The 18,252-nt window shown below is 60.4% G+C and overlaps 4 protein-coding genes across 4 annotated transcripts; all 4 read left to right on the top strand.

The window, feature by feature from the left end:
• Positions 1 to 854: 854 nt before the first annotated feature.
• Positions 855 to 3,908, top strand: LMJF_36_3960 (hypothetical protein; the record flags this gene model as incomplete). The annotated part of the gene is made up of 1 exon (XM_001686927.1): positions 855 to 3,908. The coding sequence occupies one exon, from the start codon at positions 855 to 857 to the stop codon at positions 3,906 to 3,908; it is 3,054 nt and encodes a 1,017-aa protein (XP_001686979.1).
• A 1,288-nt stretch (positions 3,909 to 5,196) lies between these two features.
• Positions 5,197 to 9,261, top strand: LMJF_36_3970 (conserved hypothetical protein; the record flags this gene model as incomplete). The annotated part of the gene is made up of 1 exon (XM_001686928.1): positions 5,197 to 9,261. The coding sequence occupies one exon, from the start codon at positions 5,197 to 5,199 to the stop codon at positions 9,259 to 9,261; it is 4,065 nt and encodes a 1,354-aa protein (XP_001686980.1).
• Positions 9,262 to 13,396: 4,135 nt separating this feature from the next.
• Positions 13,397 to 14,488, top strand: LMJF_36_3980 (conserved hypothetical protein; the record flags this gene model as incomplete). The annotated part of the gene is made up of 1 exon (XM_001686929.1): positions 13,397 to 14,488. The coding sequence occupies one exon, from the start codon at positions 13,397 to 13,399 to the stop codon at positions 14,486 to 14,488; it is 1,092 nt and encodes a 363-aa protein (XP_001686981.1).
• A 2,387-nt stretch (positions 14,489 to 16,875) lies between these two features.
• Positions 16,876 to 17,520, top strand: LMJF_36_3990 (hs1vu complex proteolytic subunit-like; the record flags this gene model as incomplete). The annotated part of the gene is made up of 1 exon (XM_001686930.1): positions 16,876 to 17,520. The coding sequence occupies one exon, from the start codon at positions 16,876 to 16,878 to the stop codon at positions 17,518 to 17,520; it is 645 nt and encodes a 214-aa protein (XP_001686982.1).
• Between the last annotated feature and the right edge of the window lie 732 nt (positions 17,521 to 18,252).

An 18,252-nucleotide genomic window follows, 5' to 3' on the forward strand; every position in this document is an offset into this window, starting at 1 on the left:
ATGTGTGCTGAGACGGCTTTTCTTTCTTGTGCTCTTGTTACCAAGCCTGTGTTCGTGCAGGGAAGAGCGTGTCTACCGAAGTGTTTCGCTCAGCCTCAGAGCGTGCACGAGAGGCACCCACGCACACCCACTGGCGTCCTTCGCAGTGCCTGAGTGCCCGCTGCATCATGTACGTCACATACAGAAAGAGCAAAGAACGACGCTGTGCCATCAGCGAAAATCCCGATCGTGACAGTGCAAGGGGGACCAGCTGCTTTGAAAAGTGCCAGTGAGCGGCGCGCAGACGAAAAAAAAAGGAGCCCTTCTGTTGCTGTCTCCGCCTCCTGCGTCTGTTGTCAGAGGCACTCGCGCTGGTGAAACGTCCGCCGTGGTGCACAACACTGAATGAATAACGTCATTCCCGTTTACTGTCTTGTCTGCCATGACGCATGTCATGCTGAGAAGGTGCCTTCTTCCGCCTGATGTCCTCTCTCTCTCTCTCTCGTCTCCGCCTTCCTCCCCCTGCCCCGCCGCCTTATCGTCGTCACGGAGTAAGGGCCTCCTGCCGCTTCTCTCCCACAGCCTCGGTACTCTTGAGGCAGTGAGAGCAGCAGCGTTTTTTGAGTACCCCCTCCTCCTCTCTTCTTCCCACACGCAGGCGCAACGCGCACACCCCCAGACGCGTTCCCGACTTCGACTCATGTGTGCGCGTGTGCTGAAGCTCGAGTGTGTGCGTGTGCGTTTTATGCACTGCCCTGCCATCCAGTACTAGAGCTGACGCGATACGCCGCACCTGGCATCAGGGCCAAACACTCCACTAAAAATAGTTAGGAGCGTGGTGGCACGCCGGAAACAAGGAACCGCAAAGAACACCAATGCCCCGAAATCACTGCCGCGTTACCTTGAAGCAGCAGTCCAACGTGTCTGCAGCATCGCAGACGACTCCGGCGCCAGCTAACGACGCGCACGAGAACACGCGGGAAGTGGCGCCGATGCCGTCTATCAGTGCACTTGCAGCGAGAGCGAAGCATCGCGGGCGCGGACGTCCGCGAATCTACCCTAGAAAGACGTCCTCCGCGCACTCTCTCCACCCGCACCTTGCGCCGGCCGAGCCAGGGAGTGGCGATCTCGATGATGCACTGACAGTGGCCGCGGTGCCTCCCGCTGTATCCGACCAAACTTCCATCACAGCGGCTATCGTTAATTCCGGAACAGCGGTGAGCCAGCACGAAGTCGCGCAGAGTGCCGAGACTTTCGGAGCAGGAGCGGCGGTTTCGGCCGAGCTGCCCTTGCCGCAGCGGCTATCGCCTCTCGGCGTCCCATTCTCGTCTAGCCGCATCACCAGCGCTTCGCCCCTCGTTAAGGCGAACCCGGCCGGCGCCGCGCAGGGGGGCGAGGAAACGGCCACCTTCTCTTCTCGTCCACCTTTACACTCGTCCACGCGGATCAAAGCTGCTGTGACGGCAGGCATTGCGGTGGACGAGGCCGACCGTGCGACGCTCGGCGCCCAGCCGTTCCTGCCCTCCATGGCAGCCTGTATGGCGGCGTGTTTCGGGTGGCGGCTCAAGAGGTGCAGTGTCGGCGAGGGGGCTCAGATAACCTTTGTCCTGCAACATCGGGCGATACCGGTGGTGCGCGTGACGATCGAGAGCACTGGAGGTGCCTTCACGCAGGCGTGCGGCGCTTCGAGTGAGACCGACGCTGGTGCGGTTCGTGTCAACGGCACTCCTATGAGCTTCCTGCAGTGCACGGCGCATCTGCAGGAGCTGACGCACGCGCTTTTCAGTCTGTCGGACACCACGCGATCGGCACCGCTGACGGATCGCGCGCCGGCCGCAGAGGAAGGGGATAGTGAAGGGGAAGAGGATGGAAGGTCGGTATCGTCGCCCACCGTGCCGGCACCACCTCTTTTGTCGCCGAGCGAGCAGGCGAAGGCCGCCGAGAGGCGGGCCAATAAGCGGGCGCGCAGTCGCTCTCCCATGCGGCGCACGGACTCGACCGCTTCAGTGTCTCGCGCAACTGAACTTCTTTCCTGCGCCACCGTGCCGAGCCTCACAGAGGGGTCTGCAGGTGCTGAAGCTGACGGCGAGGAGGCGAGCAAGAAGGGGTCACAGCCATATTCTACACCCTTGAACTCTTCTGACGTTACCCTGTCCCCGGCACCGCCGACACGACCGCCTCCTGTTTCTCTGGCCGCTGCAGGCGTCAAGGTCGACGCTGAGTTGTCACTGCTCGCGACGACTCCACCGAGAACAAGCGAGCAGGAGAACGGCGCAGACACGCGGTCCTTGAGTGCTCTGTCGACACTGGTTGCAGCGATGGAAGGCGGTGAGTCGTCGACGCTGCTTCCACGGGCTCCTCCTGCCCCGCGCACCAACACTGGTAAGCCCAGCGTGGCGTCAAGGCGGGCTGTAGCCTCGGCGGACAAGGGTGCCGTGAAAAGAGAGTCGCCAACGTCTTCCACTGTCTTTGCTTCCCCAACCATGCGACAGCGGCGCACTCTCGCGCCCGCCACCGCCGCGGCCGCCGCGGGGCCGGCATCAGCCATCACCGGCGAGCATCACGCTCCGCTGGCTTCTCTGACACCACCCCACGCAGCGCTCCGAACAGCAACCTTTACGATGCCGCTTGCCTTCCATCATACGTCTGCATCCCCCCTCGCTGCGGGTGCCGCGCCGGAGGAGTTCGATGTGGCCAGCTGCAATACCGACAGTAACGGTGGCCACCAAAGCGTCTGGTGTGACTCAGCTGGTTGGTCCACGGACTCATCGAGACTCTGGTTAGCCCACACACACGCCGTCAGTCGTGCGTTCCAGTGCATGTCTGTCCCCCGCTGCCGTGTGTCGGCGACCGCGAAGGCCACCCAGCCACTCGGCGACGAAGGTGCCGACGGACATGGAACCAGTACAGCCACATCTGCGTCCTCGACGGTGCCGCTGACGGATTCGGCAGCCGCAGCAGCTCTCGTGCGGATGACTCAGCTCTGGCGATGGCGCGAGCGCTCGTCGATGTGGACGGCAATGGAGGACTCGCTGCGTATGGCTGTCGGTTCAGGTCATCTTCGCGGCGACGCCCTGGAGGCCGGCGTGCAGGCGCTGCAAGCAAGCGAGGAGGAGCAGCGCCAATACGATGGAAGGGGCGCCGACGCCGGTGAGGACGGCAGCGACCTAGGGCCCTCGTGCGGGAGGACCGCACTGGATGTGGGTCAGGTAGGCCATGGAGCGGAGCGGCAGCAGACTCGGTCTTTTCCAGCCTGTCCGCCGCGTGCTCTGCTGCCGGTGTCGGGTAGAGCCGTCGTGGAGGCACAGCACCGTATCACAGACTCCGAGGAGGGGAGAGGCGGAGAAGAGGGTGCACACGGGCCACGCTACGTCACATGCGCTGGTGGCATTCCCTCCGCTGAGCGTATTGTGATTGACCACACCTATTCTACTCGCGGCTCGTACGTGATGGCATCACCCGTGACGGCACAAGGGACAACAGCAACGCCGTGCCGCCTCTTGGCTCTGCAACGGAATCCGCAGGAGGACCTGCACTACCACGTGTACAAGCGCTTCATGCCCACCGACATGCGCTTGGCAATGGAAGCGGAAGGGACGCTGAGGGTAGGGCCAGGCGACATGGGGCCACTGCACGGGGCCAGCGCTGAGTTGTCGCCTGCCTACAAGCTGCCTCGAGAACAGAGCGGCGGCGAAGGCGACGACAACGAGGATGACGAGGAGAGGGATGACGGAGCTGACGACGCCGACGAGAAGAAAGCATGCAACTCGTCCACTGCCTCACAGGCAGCGCCGAGGGCCCCTGCAGCGACAACCGTGGCAGACGCAAGTGGGGGCGGCCCATTCACTGACATGGACTACGTCCTTCGGCACCGCCCATCGATTCGGCGCATTCCGATGCCAGATGTGGAGTCTCGATACGGACCGTGAGGGTAACGGCCTTGCAAGTGCGAAGAGAGACGCGTTCACAGAAAGCCCCCCTTTTTTCGGCTAAACACGGCCCGCACTCAGCTGCGGTGTGTGACTTTCTCCAGGCCGCCATCGTCCGCGCCGAATCACTGTGCGTCCGCAAATGCAGAGAGGAACCAAGAGGGTGTTGTCTCTCGTCATTCAGCGTGCCCATTCCTCTGCCAGAGAGCAACACGTCAACGCCGCTCATGCACCCCGGCCCGTCGCAGGCCCCGCTGCGTGGTGCGCTGCAGGCGTAGACACACGCGTTGCAGCAATGTGCCGGCTCAGCCACCTGAGCGCGGTCCCTGCCCCAAACTCTACATACCCGCCCGCTTCGCCAGTCGCCGCCGGGTGCCGCCCCCTCGGGGGGGGGGGACACACTCAGGCTTCCCACCAGCCGGCAGCGAGAGGCCGGGTGGAATACGCTCAAGTCACGCGGACACTCTGCCTCAGCATATGGATGGCACAGTCCTGCCCACTGTCGCGGGCCGCTCCGACGCCACCTCATCCAGGACCTGACCGCCGACATCCGTAGCGGTGCATCGTTCTGTCCACCCCTACGCCGTAGGTGCTTGAACCTGCCACCACAAGAAGTGGTTTGGCATTGGCAGGGATATATGGCAGGGGTAGGGGGTCTGCTTGGCTTCCTCCCACGCGGTGTGTGTGTGTGTGTGTGTGGTGGGGGGGCTCTTGCACCCTGAGATACCACACCGATGTGTATCCCCGTCATCACGGACCAAGAAGAAGCTCAGAATCGAAAAAAAGATACTGAATCAGTAGACGCATGAAAGGTGACTGCGACATTGCATCGGCGCCACACACGCAAAGTATAAAGCCCAACGAATACAAAAGACAGAAGATGGACGTTGCTGCTTTTTGACTAGCTGTCAGGTTCGCTCTTCACACTAGTCCCCATCGTTGACGGTGCTGATCTCACTGCTTCCGCTCCTGCCACTTTCTCTGTTATTATCCGTGCTGAGCGCATCTGCTCACCCTCACTCAACCTTCACACGCACACACACATGCACACCCTCCTCGACTGGGGTCGCGCCACGTCGGCAGTTTTGTTCTTCTTCTCCGACTTCACTTCCTGCAACTCTCTCATCATCGCAACAGAGCATGTGAAGAGAAGAGCGCTTGCGCGTTCCCACGCTCTTCTCCCTGCGTTCCTTGTCTTCTTGCGCCCGCCTCTGCTTTGCCTTAACGAGGCAGGTCGCGCATCCAAAGAGCGCCTTCGCTGCTTGCCTAGATTAGCCTTGGTGCGCGCATGACGTCGCGGGAGCGCGTGACGCAGGCGCGGCACGTGATGCTGCTGTCCAATGATGCACCGGTTTTGAATCGGTGTGCTAAGGAGGACGCCCACCTCAAGCATCGCCTCGCTCAGTCGACTGCCGCCTGCGCACTCATGGTACAGAAAAGTCACGCCGCCGCCGCTCGTGAGGAGCGCTCCCGCGAATCGCGGCTGCAGGCGCAGTTCAGAGCGCTGCTGTCCGGCACACCCGGAGTAGTGATGCCGCCCTTCGTCACATCCTCGCCCACAGAAGGCTTCACGGATGCTTCAGAGCGTGCCAGCGGCTATGCAGCAACAGCAGCGAATGACCGGTCTGTGCCCGATCCCACCACCCGCACTGACGCGGCTCTTCTATCATCGCTAGGGCTGAAATCGAGCAGCACTGTGACTGCCGATGGAAGCGCCGCGTCTGCCGCGTCGCTGCCATGCGCGCTGGGGTTTCCGGAAGCGTACGAGTCGAGCGGCTTCAAGTCAGAGATTCACTGGGCCTCCGTGGCGCACGACGAAACTTTTCTCACCGCGTACGGCCCTCGCCGAATTCGCGAAGAGGCCCAGGCCAGAGCGATCGCAGGCGCGGGAGGATCGCCGGCTGCGCGCGAGGCGAAGCCGCACAGACTCATGACCGCTGTCGCGTGCTACCTGCTCAACCAAGTGCTCTGCGCCGATGCAGCGGTGTCGGAGCTGTGGCGCGAGAAGCTGCGCCAACCGATCTTCGACGCCGTCTTTAGCTCTCAGTCCATTGCGATGGGGCACGAACGGAGTGGTGCGCAGCGTAGCGGCAGCCTCGGGGATGCTGCTGTGACGAACGCGATTGTGCACAGAACGCTTGGGCATGCCTCCTCTCTCCTGTCAGGCACTGCGACCCACTCTGATCCGACGACGTCGTTTCCGCCTCGCACGAACGAGTACGCCAGCCGTCGCGACTTTGCGTCGCTTCGACTTTGGACAGAGGAGGTGACGTTAGAGCACCTGGAGAAGGCGTCCGTGTGCCAACGCGTTCGTAATCTTCAGAACGCCATGGCACGTCGTCAACTAGCCGTTCACCTCTTCCAGCGGCGTGCACACCAGGCAGAACTACAAGCCGTCTTCACTGTGTGGCGCACCTACACTCGGCAGCGCCGCGCGAGTCGCAGTGTCCTGGAACGCTACTTGGTGAAGCGGAACCACCGCCATGTGGAGGAGACTATTTTCCTGCGCTGGCGCCGCTTCGCTCTTCGCTCCAAGGTCGAGGCGGTGCAGCGGCGCCTGCTGAACGTCGCGGCAGACCGCGACTACGCCGCGCGCAAGCACGCCACCGCGTTGCAAGGGTTACAAGACCAACTGGCCAGCGAGCGTCGCAAGCACGTGCAGGAGGTCTTCGAGCGAGACACGCTGCACGCGCAGGTGCTGGAAAGCCACGCCGTGGAGATTGAGGCGCTGCAGCTGATGCTTCAGATGGAGCGGTTGAAGACGGCGCAGTCCGGCAAGTGGGCGATGCGGTGGGAACGCGTGGCTAAGACGTTTCGTCCCGCGAAGCCCTGCCCGGCGGTGCCGCGCCCCATCTGGACGCTTGCTCGTGCCCTGCTAAGCGCGGAGGAGGAATTGGCTGCCACAATACTGACGCGCAGTCGAGATCAGCGAGCGCTGTTGCAGATCCCATACTCGATGATACTGCAGGCGCGGCGGCGGTTGGAGCAGCTGTTGCTGACGTGGGTGAATGTGATCATGGAGGCGTCACCGCAGGCATCCACGTGGGTCACCGTCGAGGCCTTCACGCACAGCCGCAGCTCCCACCCGCGCGGCATACTGCTTTCGCAGAAGCAGTCGTCGTCAAGGAAGGCCGCGGCACGGCGCTCTGGCACGACAGCCGGTGCCGTTGCAACAGGCAAAGATGACTCGACGTGCGAGTTCAGCATTTACACACTCATGTGCCTCGTGCGGGAACTGCGCCGATTCTACGCGAAGGCTGGGCTGATCGAAAAGGCGGAAGACTGGGGCACGCCCGACGGCGCCAGCGTGGCCGACTGCTACCAGGAGCTGACACACCTCTTTGCGGTCCAGTCGTGTGGCGGCCTTTACCCGCCACTGCTAGTTCACTGTCCCACCTCGCCGCTCTGGTTCACGCCCGAGGGAGTCTTTAGTGGTCCGGTGTCACACCTGGAGGGGTCGAAGCGGCAGAAGCGACAGCAGCACACCACCTTCACCTGGCTGCTGGCCTCGCTCCTCGTGGGGCACATCCAGACTATGTGGATGTTACCTCTCGGCGACATAGGTGTCCCGCCAGGGCGGCGGCCAATGAAGGGCACGGCGACGCTGCGATGCAAGCACGAGGCAGAGATGACGAAGCTGGCTCGAATCAGTTTCCCGAGGCGGTGCGGCGCGCCCCCAGCGGGCTTGACCGCGGCCCCTCGGGGCACTTCAGTGGTGGCACCGAACACGTTGTTGCCAAAGAAGCGATCTGTTGCTGTGTCGGCGGCATCGTTCTCGGGGCGCGCCGCCGCGAAGACCTCTATGGCTTCTGCCTCCGTCGCCGAGGACGTGGAGGGCGCAGGCGTCGTCACCACGGAGATGACCCTGGAGGCGTTGCTGCGAGCACGCTCCAAGTCGACGCATGACAGCACCAGCAGTGACAGTAAGAGGACATTGGCAGGAAAGGACCTCATGGCTGCAGCGGAGGACTCCTTGTCCGACATTGAGGCGTTTCTCGGCATGGCGCCTTCACAGCTGCAATCGCTCAAGGGAGGGGCGGGCGCGAACGGCACCGACGACGACGACAGCGACGACGATGACGGGGATCGGTGGGTTAACGGACTGCTCCGCCGGCTTTTTGAAGCCCAGGATGCAGAGGCGCACCAGCGTCGCACCAAGCGTCTGCAATGCAGTGAGTTTCTCAAGGACGGCGCAGAGGATGGGCATGCACGGTCGGCAGCGACCATTCCCGCGTCTGCGCTTGGCGACGACGAAGAGGGCGAGGGTGGCTCGGGGGACAATGACGCCGCCGCTGCCGGGGACGCTGCGAGCACCATTTATGGAGACCTCCCCAAGAGTACCGTCGCTCTCACAGGGGATCAGCTGCGGCTGCTGCGCTCCCTGCCGGGTCGCAGCCATGCGTTTGACACGCTCCGCCCCATCGCCATTGCGCGGCCCGAGGCTGCTTCAGTGGTAGTAGGGCTCTCGAAGGACGACTCCAGCACTGCTAGTTACGCCTCTGCTGCCCCTCTCTACTCGTTCCTGCTCAACACCCTGGACGACACAGTGGCTCGGCAGCAGTGGAGTGGGCTGGCGCGCGTCGTGACGTCGCTGGTGGTGCGCTTTCATGTGCTTGACGAGTCCGAGGACGCCGCGCAACGGGCTGCAGTGCTGACGCCGGAGGGGGAGGAATCTGAGGAGCTGAAAAGCGGGAGTGTGTCACGGCAAAGCCCGGTGGAGCGCGCTGGGAGCTCGGCCCTCCCTTCGACCACCCGACTGCCTCCAGTTTCTGTAGGTTGTGCCCCCTCCGTGGCTGCAGCGGGCAAAGGTGGCGACGGCGCTGCAGGCGTGGAAAGCCCGAGGAGTGGTGGCCGAATTGCCGCGCGACTGGTTCCTGCAGCGCCACCGCAGCGGCCCCAACCGCCGCCGTGTCCGACGACGCACGGGGCGCAGCGGCGTCTACCCAGAGCACGCAGTCCCCCATGCGTGAGCACGGCATTGGACACAGAAGCGACGTCGGCTCAGAGAGCGACAGAGCCTGGCGTGCCCATCTTCTCGAGACCTAAACCGCGCGACGTGCAAGGCGCAACTGCGACCGCCGCGCCGCCGTCGGCCACAGCTGTCACGTCCATGATGCTCGGCGAGGAACTGCGTCGCCGCGGGACCTACCAAACGAACTCCGCACGGAATAGCTTCAGCTTCAGCTCGCCGACAGATTTATCGGGGCAAGGAGCTCAATCACCTGAGCCGAGTAGCTCCGCCGTTCCTCCGATCAGCAGTGAGGCATCAGAACCGATGGTGCCGCCGCCGACTGAGGAGGTACACACGCCTATGATCCCCACCGCGGTCCTATTTCCTTCGCAGGGGGATTGACACGGTGTGGAGGAGTGCGCGACGGAATCGGCCGAGGACAGTGCTCAAATGACGCTAAAGGATGGCAATGCCTTTCGTCCGTCCATGACGGTGAACGCAGGCGCCACAGTCGGTACCGCCTACGGGGCTCGACCCCACGCCTCTGCTGAGGTGCTGGGGGGCGAACAAGGCGCTGGGTGTGCAGCCTTGCAGATCTGCGTGCCCCCGTCGTCCGTATGGTCGTATGGGACGGCGCAGTGGCCTTCGGAATGCATGCCAGAAGAACATCCGGGTGCACTGGTTGCACGGCAACGCTGCAGTTTCGGAGGCTCATGAGCACGCCCCCACACTTCCGCCGTCGAAGCTGTCGCGGTTGCCTCCTCCTCCCTGTCGTCGTTGACCCCTTCCATGTTTTTCGAGCCAATCTCAAGCAGGTTTCTGTCGCCGGGGTCCTCGCATGCGAGACACTAAACACCAGCGATGGCCCTATCCACCGCGAAGGCCAGTTTCCTGGCAAGCGGGAACATGTTGTCGCTGCGGAGTGCATCGCCTCTGGCCAGTGCCTTTTCCTTGTTACACCCAAACAAATACTGCTTGACTGCCACGGGTACCTACTCCATCCCGCAGCGAAACTCCACCTTGCAGACCCTGCGACCTTCGACTCTTCCGGCACCGGCACCTGTCTTGGGGTATTCTTCAGACCCCGTGACGGCGCCGTAACATCCCTAAAACTCGCTGCGTCCGCTTGCTCTTTGCGCCGATCCGCCGCAGTAGTCGCGGTTTGGGACGAGACGCACAATACCGCTTCCAAAGGAAAGCCGCGAGCAGTGCGACGCTGCGTGCGTCCACCACCTGCCCTGCATCTTACTCTTCCGCTGTGTCCAAGCCCAGCCAGTTTACGGCGTCGCCAAACCGTCTTTCGGTTTGTGCTCGTTGCGTGTGTGCTGCGTGGTTGTACCTTTCCTCCCCGAGCCCTTCACGTTTTTCACCACGAGATCACCGCTTCTGCTTCTCTTCTTTTTTTTTCTTATTCGCTGGCTTTCCCATGCCCAGCCGATGTACTGTGTCTGTTTGTGTTTCTCTCTGAGTGCACTTGGCTGTCACTCACCTCCCCGCCTCTTGTTGCCCCCTTCACCCTCCGCCCTCGCTTTCCTCCCTTCACACCCGCGCGCGCTCTCAGCGCCTTTGGATGTACGACAGAAGTGTTTTGCTTGGAACTACAAGGGGCACGCATCAGTGATGATTCGGTGGCTCTTTCTCGTTTCTCACCAGTGTGCTGCCGCTGCTGCTGCCGCGTCCGCACTCTAGTCTCTATTCGCTGTTCACCGATCCCCACCCTTTTTGCACCCACATGCAGCGAAATGCTAACGTATGAAACCGTTCGCATCAGCAAGGGCATGAAAAGGGCCGACGTCGAGGACCGTGGCGTCTACAAGATGCAAAGAGATGCCTGGTCCACTATTCATCGCGCCACGGGAAAGCCAATGCTGGAAACACACGGTAGAGGTGCGCTTAGCATGATATGTCGCGATGACGCGCGTTGCAGCGACCGCCCCCCCCCCCCCGACTCGCTCTGTCGCTGCCACGTGATGCCCCTCACCCCTCTTCTTGTTTCCACGCCCCTTCTCCCCTCGCTCTCTGGGTCATCGACACCGACGGCCTTCCCCCACTATCCGTCCGTCACGTGATCTCTCGTTGGGTGCTTCTCTTTCCGCTCTCTCTCTCTCACTCGCTCGTTCTTTCGTTACTTTTCCACGCATGTCTTCGGTAGGTTTCACCCCGTTTTTTCTCTTGTTGCTGCTTCGCTTCTAATCCCCGCCCAGCGTAGATCATCGGGCACACACACACACACACACACACACATACACACACAACAGCAGCAGCAGAGAACACGATCAAGGCAGATATCGACTACGTGCGCACACTCTGATAGAGAAACATATATGATTGTTCTTGTTCTGCAAAGGGCGCCGTTTACGCTTGTCTGTGCGCCGCTGAGAAGCTTCCCTATCATCACCACCAGACACAGAGACGCTTTAGAACGATAGGACGCAGACGGATCGAATGGTGAAAAAAAGTGGTGATGCGGAGGACGAGCTGGCGCAGCTGCAGGTGCCGGCGCACCCTTTGCCTGGCGTGCGACCTGTGGCCGCATCGTACACACCCTCCAACACTGTGATGGCGTCAGGCACTAGTGGCGGTGCTGCGCAGGCTGCAAAGTTCGGTAAACTACGAGAGCGCATCAAACCCTATCCCGTCGCCGGCAGCAAACCTGGGTACTACAGCGTACTGGAGGACATCGAGCGACGACGCGCGCGTGAGATGCGTCGCGCTTTGCGCGCCGCGGAGGCTGTGCAGCGAAGACAGCAGAGCCGCACCATTGTCATGGCGCTTGTGCTCATCGCAGCGCTTGGCCTGGGCTTCTTGATCTTTTCGCGGTTTGTGTGAAATGAATCGCTTTAGCTCGTTTTGTGCCTCCCTTCTGTGCCTCCCCGGATCCTTCCGGTGTGCGACGCCCGCGTAGTCCAGAGTGCTCTTCGAGGTGCGTGCGTGTGGTTCTCACCACCGGCTTGCGAACTGCAAGCTATCGCACAGCGTACGCTTTTTTTTTCGAAATATGTGCGTACAACGGCACATTGCACGGCTTTGACTATTCACAGAATCAGCGAACACACGCATATCCCATTACACGTCGATTGAGGGCGAAGGGGGTTATGAAGGAAGACCATATTAGATGACGTGTGCGCCATCCCCCCTCTCTCGCCTTCAGCCTCCTTTCGTACCCTCTTTCTCCTCGGTCACCTGCGTCTTTTACGATCTTTCTCTGACACCCCTCTTCCTATACATTGGCTGGTGCGCCGCTTCCCCTTCTCGCTCGCGCATGCACCGCTTCTCTGTGGCGATAGGCCAGCTGCGCATCAAGCGATGCGGCGCGGTGACGGTGCCAAACTATGCAGAGAAAGGAGAACACGATAGAGCTTTGTTTTGCTGCCTGTCAGATGCACGCGCCTGTCTGCTTCCCCGCACTCCTCCATTCTACTTCCTCTCGCCCCGTTTCACTTTCTGCAAAGTCGGCGCAACGAAACTAGACGGTGTCACCAGAGGTCACTGTGATGTGACGCTGAAGATACAGAAAGCAATACTTGCCTCATGTCCTTCGCCACTATGTATTGGTGGAGCTTGCAGGCCCACGGCAGCAAGGGCTCTCTGGCTGTTGCCTACTGCCCTTCCCCCTCTCCCTCTTTCGTCCAATTTCGTGATTCAGCACTGCTTCGCTGTGCGCCTCACCTCATACTGCGAGGAGGAAGGGTGAGGGGGGAGGACACGTCTGCAGCGCTTGATCGGGTGTGAACGCAACAACAACAAGAAACGCCTTTTTGCCTCTGCCTCCTCGCTTCCTTTTCGCATCCGTGTCTGTTTTCCACCCACGCGCACTGCCTCCATCCCTCCTCTCTCCCTACACCTCGGCACGCATACACATACCCGCTCTGCTGCAAGGGCTAACAGCCCGGGCCAACAACAACACAAAGGAAACGCTTAAGAACCGAAAAAAAAAGTAACGGCAAGAGCAGGAGACCACACGGCACATCAAAGGACAGGAGAGGCATCCTCGATTTCATACGTGCTGCCTAGAGTCACCAGCGAGCGGAGGCGTTCTGACTGGTCCCAAGCCCTTTGTGGCGCTTATCTTGGTGCCGTGCTTGATGAAGACTTCACATTCTTCTGCCTGTACGTATGTGTGTGTGTGCGTGTGCGTGCGTGCGTGCCGAACGAGTGGAAGAGGAGGCGCACCCTTTTTCACAAATCAGAGCGTCTTGCATTCCCCTGAGTAGCAACTCGACACCTCGACTGCAGGTGCTGCAGCAGCCGCTCTTCCTGCAGCTGTTCCCTGGATTTGCGTAACCCATTTCACCGACGCGGTGGCAAACCGACCGCTGCCCTTCACCCCGCTCGCGCACCTCTCTCTTCTCTCCCTCTCTCCGTCGCTTCGTCCTATTCCATAGACGTAATTCAATCATTCTTGTAGGTGCTACGTTTTTGTGTATGTGTGTGAGCTCCTGCGCGTGAGTGTTCCCATTCGCGTGGGCTCGAGTCATCAGGCAGTGCACCGGGGCATACGTACGCAAGCCCAAGTCACGTTTCAACTTGGTGCATAATGGCGACGACATCGTCCCCCGCGGCGAGCGAGACTGCCGTGCGCACGGTCTGGTTCGACGCAATCGACGCGACAGCCGCCATGATAAGTACGGATCCGCTGCAGCCCGCGGCGGAGTACACGGCCGACTCCTATCTGCCCCCTCTATCTCTGGCCGGAGACCAGGCGGACTTCTTTGCGCAGCTCCGCGAGCTCGACAGAGGATTTATCGAGGCTGCCCCGTCGCTGTTCCTTCCACAAATGACGTTAGAGGAGGCGTGTCACGCAAAACCGAGCTTCTACCAAACCTTCCTCGGTGAGCGGGAGATCACGGAGACGACGTTTCAGCCACTGCTGCTGAAGCAGCGCGATGAGGCCGAACAAGAGGCCGATGGATCGGCGATGAATGGCCGCCACGGTGCTCGCAGACGTCGGCAGGAGGCGCCGGTGCTGCCACGCGGCACAGCCCCGCTTTATGGCGGTTTTTTAGGTCAAGAGGCGATGTCACCGAGCACGGCGGTGCAGCGGAAGCCAGACTTCATGCCGATCATCCTCGTTCCCTCCGCTGCCACGGCTCCTCTGCAGCTCATGAATATCAAGCAGTTCCTAGAGCACGGCGCCTACGTCGATCCCGCTACCTTGTACGTTGATCGCGAGACCGGCGTCGTCAACATCCGCGACTCCAAGCCGCGCTCAGTGATAGTGAAGCCTGGCAGTTTCCACGACCCACACAAGTATCACGTCGCCTTTCGCCAGTTTCGCGTCGTCGACGACCAGGACGAGGTGGACGATTGGTCGCACGTGTGCGGTTGCATCGTAGAGGGCAAGCTGTGGCAGCTGAAAGGCTGGTACCCACACGAGCAGCCGCAGTCGCGGGACCCGAGCCGCCTCTTTTCGCGCATTCGGGCCTTCTTAGCGTACTTCGAGGAGGACAAGGTGCCCCCGCAGTGCCGTGAGTGGAATGTGCAAAGTCTTGCCTTGACGCGTAACCTGCTCAAGGACCAGGTGCACATCGCACTTGCCTCGAAGTTCTGGGAGCAGCTCTACACCTTTCTAGATGAACACCCGATGTTCTCCCGGTACACGATCCCACTCACAGACGAGCGCCTGTAGTGTCAAACCAGGTGGTGCTGGTGTGGCCGTGTGCATGCGTGCGTGCGTGTGGATGACTTGGGCGACGGTGTCGGCGTTTATTTATTGGTATCCGTTGCCGTGCGGGGACACGACAGGGAGGGAATGGCAGGACGATGTCGTGTGGGTGCACCTGCCTGCATTCTTTGTGCTGGTCCATGGGCCTGCTTGCTGTACGTTTCTCTCTTCGTTTTCGGCTCCTTTGGCTGACACCCGGTTGCTGTATCTATCCCCCTTCTCTCATGCCTCTCGTGTAGCGCCGGTTAGAGGGGAAGCGGCGACTCGAAGGCGGCGACGGCAGGTCGCTGCCAGGACAGAGAGGAAGAGCGAGCGAGCGAGCGTGGCTTCTCCTGCTGGGTGCCTGCGTATGTAGAGGGGGGGGGGGCGGCGGTGGATGCGCTCGTGTAATACCGCACCTCGTTTTTGCTTGTCTCAGTTGCCTTGGCCATTGCCACGAGGGGTCGACCAGAGAGAGCGTGACGTGCAAACCATATTGAGCCGAAAGGGCCCACCGGAAATGGAAGGACACCACCACCAAACACAGCAAGGCACATACATATACACACACACACACACACAGAGTAAACGAACAGGAAAAAAAAAATAACTGAAAATCGCCAACGATCGAACACTTTAAACGTATGCTGCCTTCTTCTTCTGCTCTCCTCCACCCGCCCGTCCGCCACTACCCTTTCTCCCCCTCTTGAGCGCCTTCCATCTCTTTTCGGCGCACCTCGCTCGCCACATCTTTTTCATTTTTTTTTTTGCTTCGGTTGTGAGCAGAATAAGCAAGAAGGTAAGCGGTAGGCAGCGGTGAGGTTGGGAGAGAGGACGGCGGCCAGGTATGAAAACGGATGGAAAGCGAAGGCAGCCCCCACACGTTTAGGCAACAGACGCGGCGGACACACTCCCTCTATGTCTCCCGTTTATCTCTGTGCTCCACAGGCCGCTTTCCCTTTCTCCTCGTTTTCCTCCCCTCCTCTCTTTCTCTATCCCTATTACCACGGTTGTCGCGCGGTGTGTGTGTGTGTGTGTGTGTGTGTGTGTGTGTGTGTATTTCGGTGTTCATTCTTTGGCACTGCCCTCTGCAGGTTCTGCTTTCTTCGCCTCTTTCTGTGGCCGTGGTGCGCTCGCAGGCGCACAAGTGTGTGCGCCTGCATCTGCTCTCGCTCTCTCTGCGAGTCTCCACGAACCTCTCGTCGGTGTAGCAGCGACCCCCCGCCGAACTTTTTCGTCGTGGGATTTTACCGCAGTACTTTCATTGCCAACGCAGAAACATCGTCAGGATCACAAAGAAACGCGTACGAAAAGCGTGAGGAAGACGGCTGGCGGCACTCATGGTGACGAAGAAGTAACGTTCTGTATCTGTTTTTTTTTTTGCGTATGCGTGCGACTCCGGGGAGGAGGTGCGGTGTCGCCTCCGTTGAAGCTTGCATGATTTGTCTTGTTTCATTGGTTCCAGTGTGTCAGGTGGGCGGATTCTGCGCCAGGTCTTCTCTTCTTCCCCTTGAGCCCCCGCCCTTTCCACTATCACAGCGATGTCGTTCATAGTGTGCTTGGTGTAGTAGGTTTGTGCTGTGTGACCCATTGTGAAGCGCGTGTCGATACGCGTGTGAGTCTGCAGCTGCCTGCTCCACTCTGAACGAGCGGCCATGAAAACAAGTATGCATGCAGTTTTTTTCTCCTGAACACGAAGGTTTGGGCGAAGGAATGCAGGAAAACATGAGGTGCCATCCCCATCGAGGACGACGGGTTCAGCAAGGCGGATTGCAAGTGTTTGTTGTAGTTTGTGCTCGTCGCTGTTCAAACTTGAGGGCGCTCTGGCGCCGTCGACGGTGCATCGAGCGTGTAGCCTGGTACGCGTACTTGCGAGCGCCAACGGTGGGAACGGGCGAGATGATCTCGAACTCTGTTGAACTGGCTGTGCTTGAGCGGCTGTGTATGAGCAGTGGTGAGGCCCGGCGTGATTGGTGTCGTCAAGCGAAAGGAAAAGGATCCCAGGCAGGAGCGCACACAGCCAGTGTTGCGCCAGCAACACTTGACCCCTTCACTTCAGCGCACAAGGGGCTATTCCCTAAAGCTCTCTTCAGGTCAAACTGCAGCTCCCCCCCCCTCCCTCCCTCCCCCTTCTCTGTGCTTCGATGTCTATCTTTTTTTGCGCCTCGACCCATTATGCACATGCATGCCTTCCACTTCTCTCTTGCTCAACCCCCCCCCCCACACACACATACAAGCTTCAAGCAGTGATCACAGCTTGAGAGAATTGCGCGCGCACAGAGACTCGAACAGGAAGCAGTGGCCACAGACAACAATCAAATCGACTCCACGTTATACCCTCCTCCTCCCACACACACATCCTTTAGTCGAGAATGTTCCGTCGTCTTGCCACCCGCTCCACGTCCCTCGTGACGGGGGCCGCCGTGCAGGCGCGTCACACCACCATTCTTTCCGTGCGAAAAGGCAGCAAAGTAATCCTTATTGGGGACCGTCAGGTGACTTTGGGCGAGCGTATCGTGGCGAAGAGTAGCGCCTGCAAGCTGCGCAAGCTCAACGACAACGTTGTGATTGGCTTCGCCGGCAGCACGGCGGATGCTTTTGCGTTGATGGAAAAGCTGGAAAACAAGCTGAACGACTTTCCGGAGCAACTGTCTCGCGCTGCGGTGGAGCTGGCAAAGGACTGGCGCACCGACCGCGCCCTCCGCCGCCTCGAGGCATCCCTCATTGTGTGCAGCAAGGAAGAGACGTTGGAGATTGACGGGCAGGGCAACGTAATCACCCCGGAGGCTGACGGCATCATCGCCATTGGCTCGGGTGGCACGTATGCCAAGGCGGCGGCTCGTGCGCTTATTGACGTTGACGGCTATGATGCGGAGCGCATCGCGCGCAAGGCGATGAGGATTGCAACCGATATCGATGTCTTCAGCAACAGCAACTGGGATGTGGAGATCTTGACGCGTGATGAAGAAGCGGTAAAGAAGGACGAGGCGGAGAATGAGGCGCAGGGCAAGGAATAGAGAAAGGTGCAAGAGTGTGCTCGTCCCCGCGGTCGGCGCGCAGTGTTGTCCCTTCTTTGCAACACCATCAGCTTTCCGTGTTGTAGCGTGCGCCAGCGCACAGCCCCCGCTTCCTCGTGCATCTCGCTACCGTGACAATCGCATTTCTGTGCGAACCATTTTTTTTTTCGGGTTCTTTGTGGTCTTCCTCTGTTCAGGTGCAGCCGGTGATTCTGTCGTGATTGGTAAGGCATAACATAACCCCCCCACCCTCCTCCAGCTTTGCGGTCTCTGCTGTGAGTGCTGCTGACGCCAGCGCCGTTTCGCACCCCCGCCTGCTGGGAGCGGCGGTGAGGTTGGAGAACGCAAAGCGGCTTCCGCGGGACAGAAGGCTATAACTGCAACGGCTTCGCCTAATCAAAGAGAAGTGGTGGTGGCCACACAGAGGATTCTGTCGCGTGTACAAAATGTGCGACGGCTGCACGATCTTCCCGGCAACCGCCGTTGCTGCTAGCGCCTCCATGTTGGCGGGCTGCTTCGCTTGCCGCACACCCGCCCCCACACGCATACGCGTGTATTGTTCGTTTGTTCTCTCTTACGCTCTTCTCATTTTTCCTCGTCACTGAACTCGCAAGGCAGCGCATCGTTGCCGCTACTCACGCTTCGGATTGCACCTCTCCTTTCCCTCTCTCGCTGTTCCGCTTTCCTCGCCCCCCCCCCCTCCCCACCCGCTTCCGAGATCCCGCTGGCACC

This window comes from Leishmania major, chromosome 36 (genome assembly GCF_000002725.2).
Source record: "Leishmania major strain Friedlin complete genome, chromosome 36".
Lineage (NCBI taxonomy): Eukaryota > Euglenozoa > Kinetoplastea > Trypanosomatida > Trypanosomatidae > Leishmania > Leishmania major.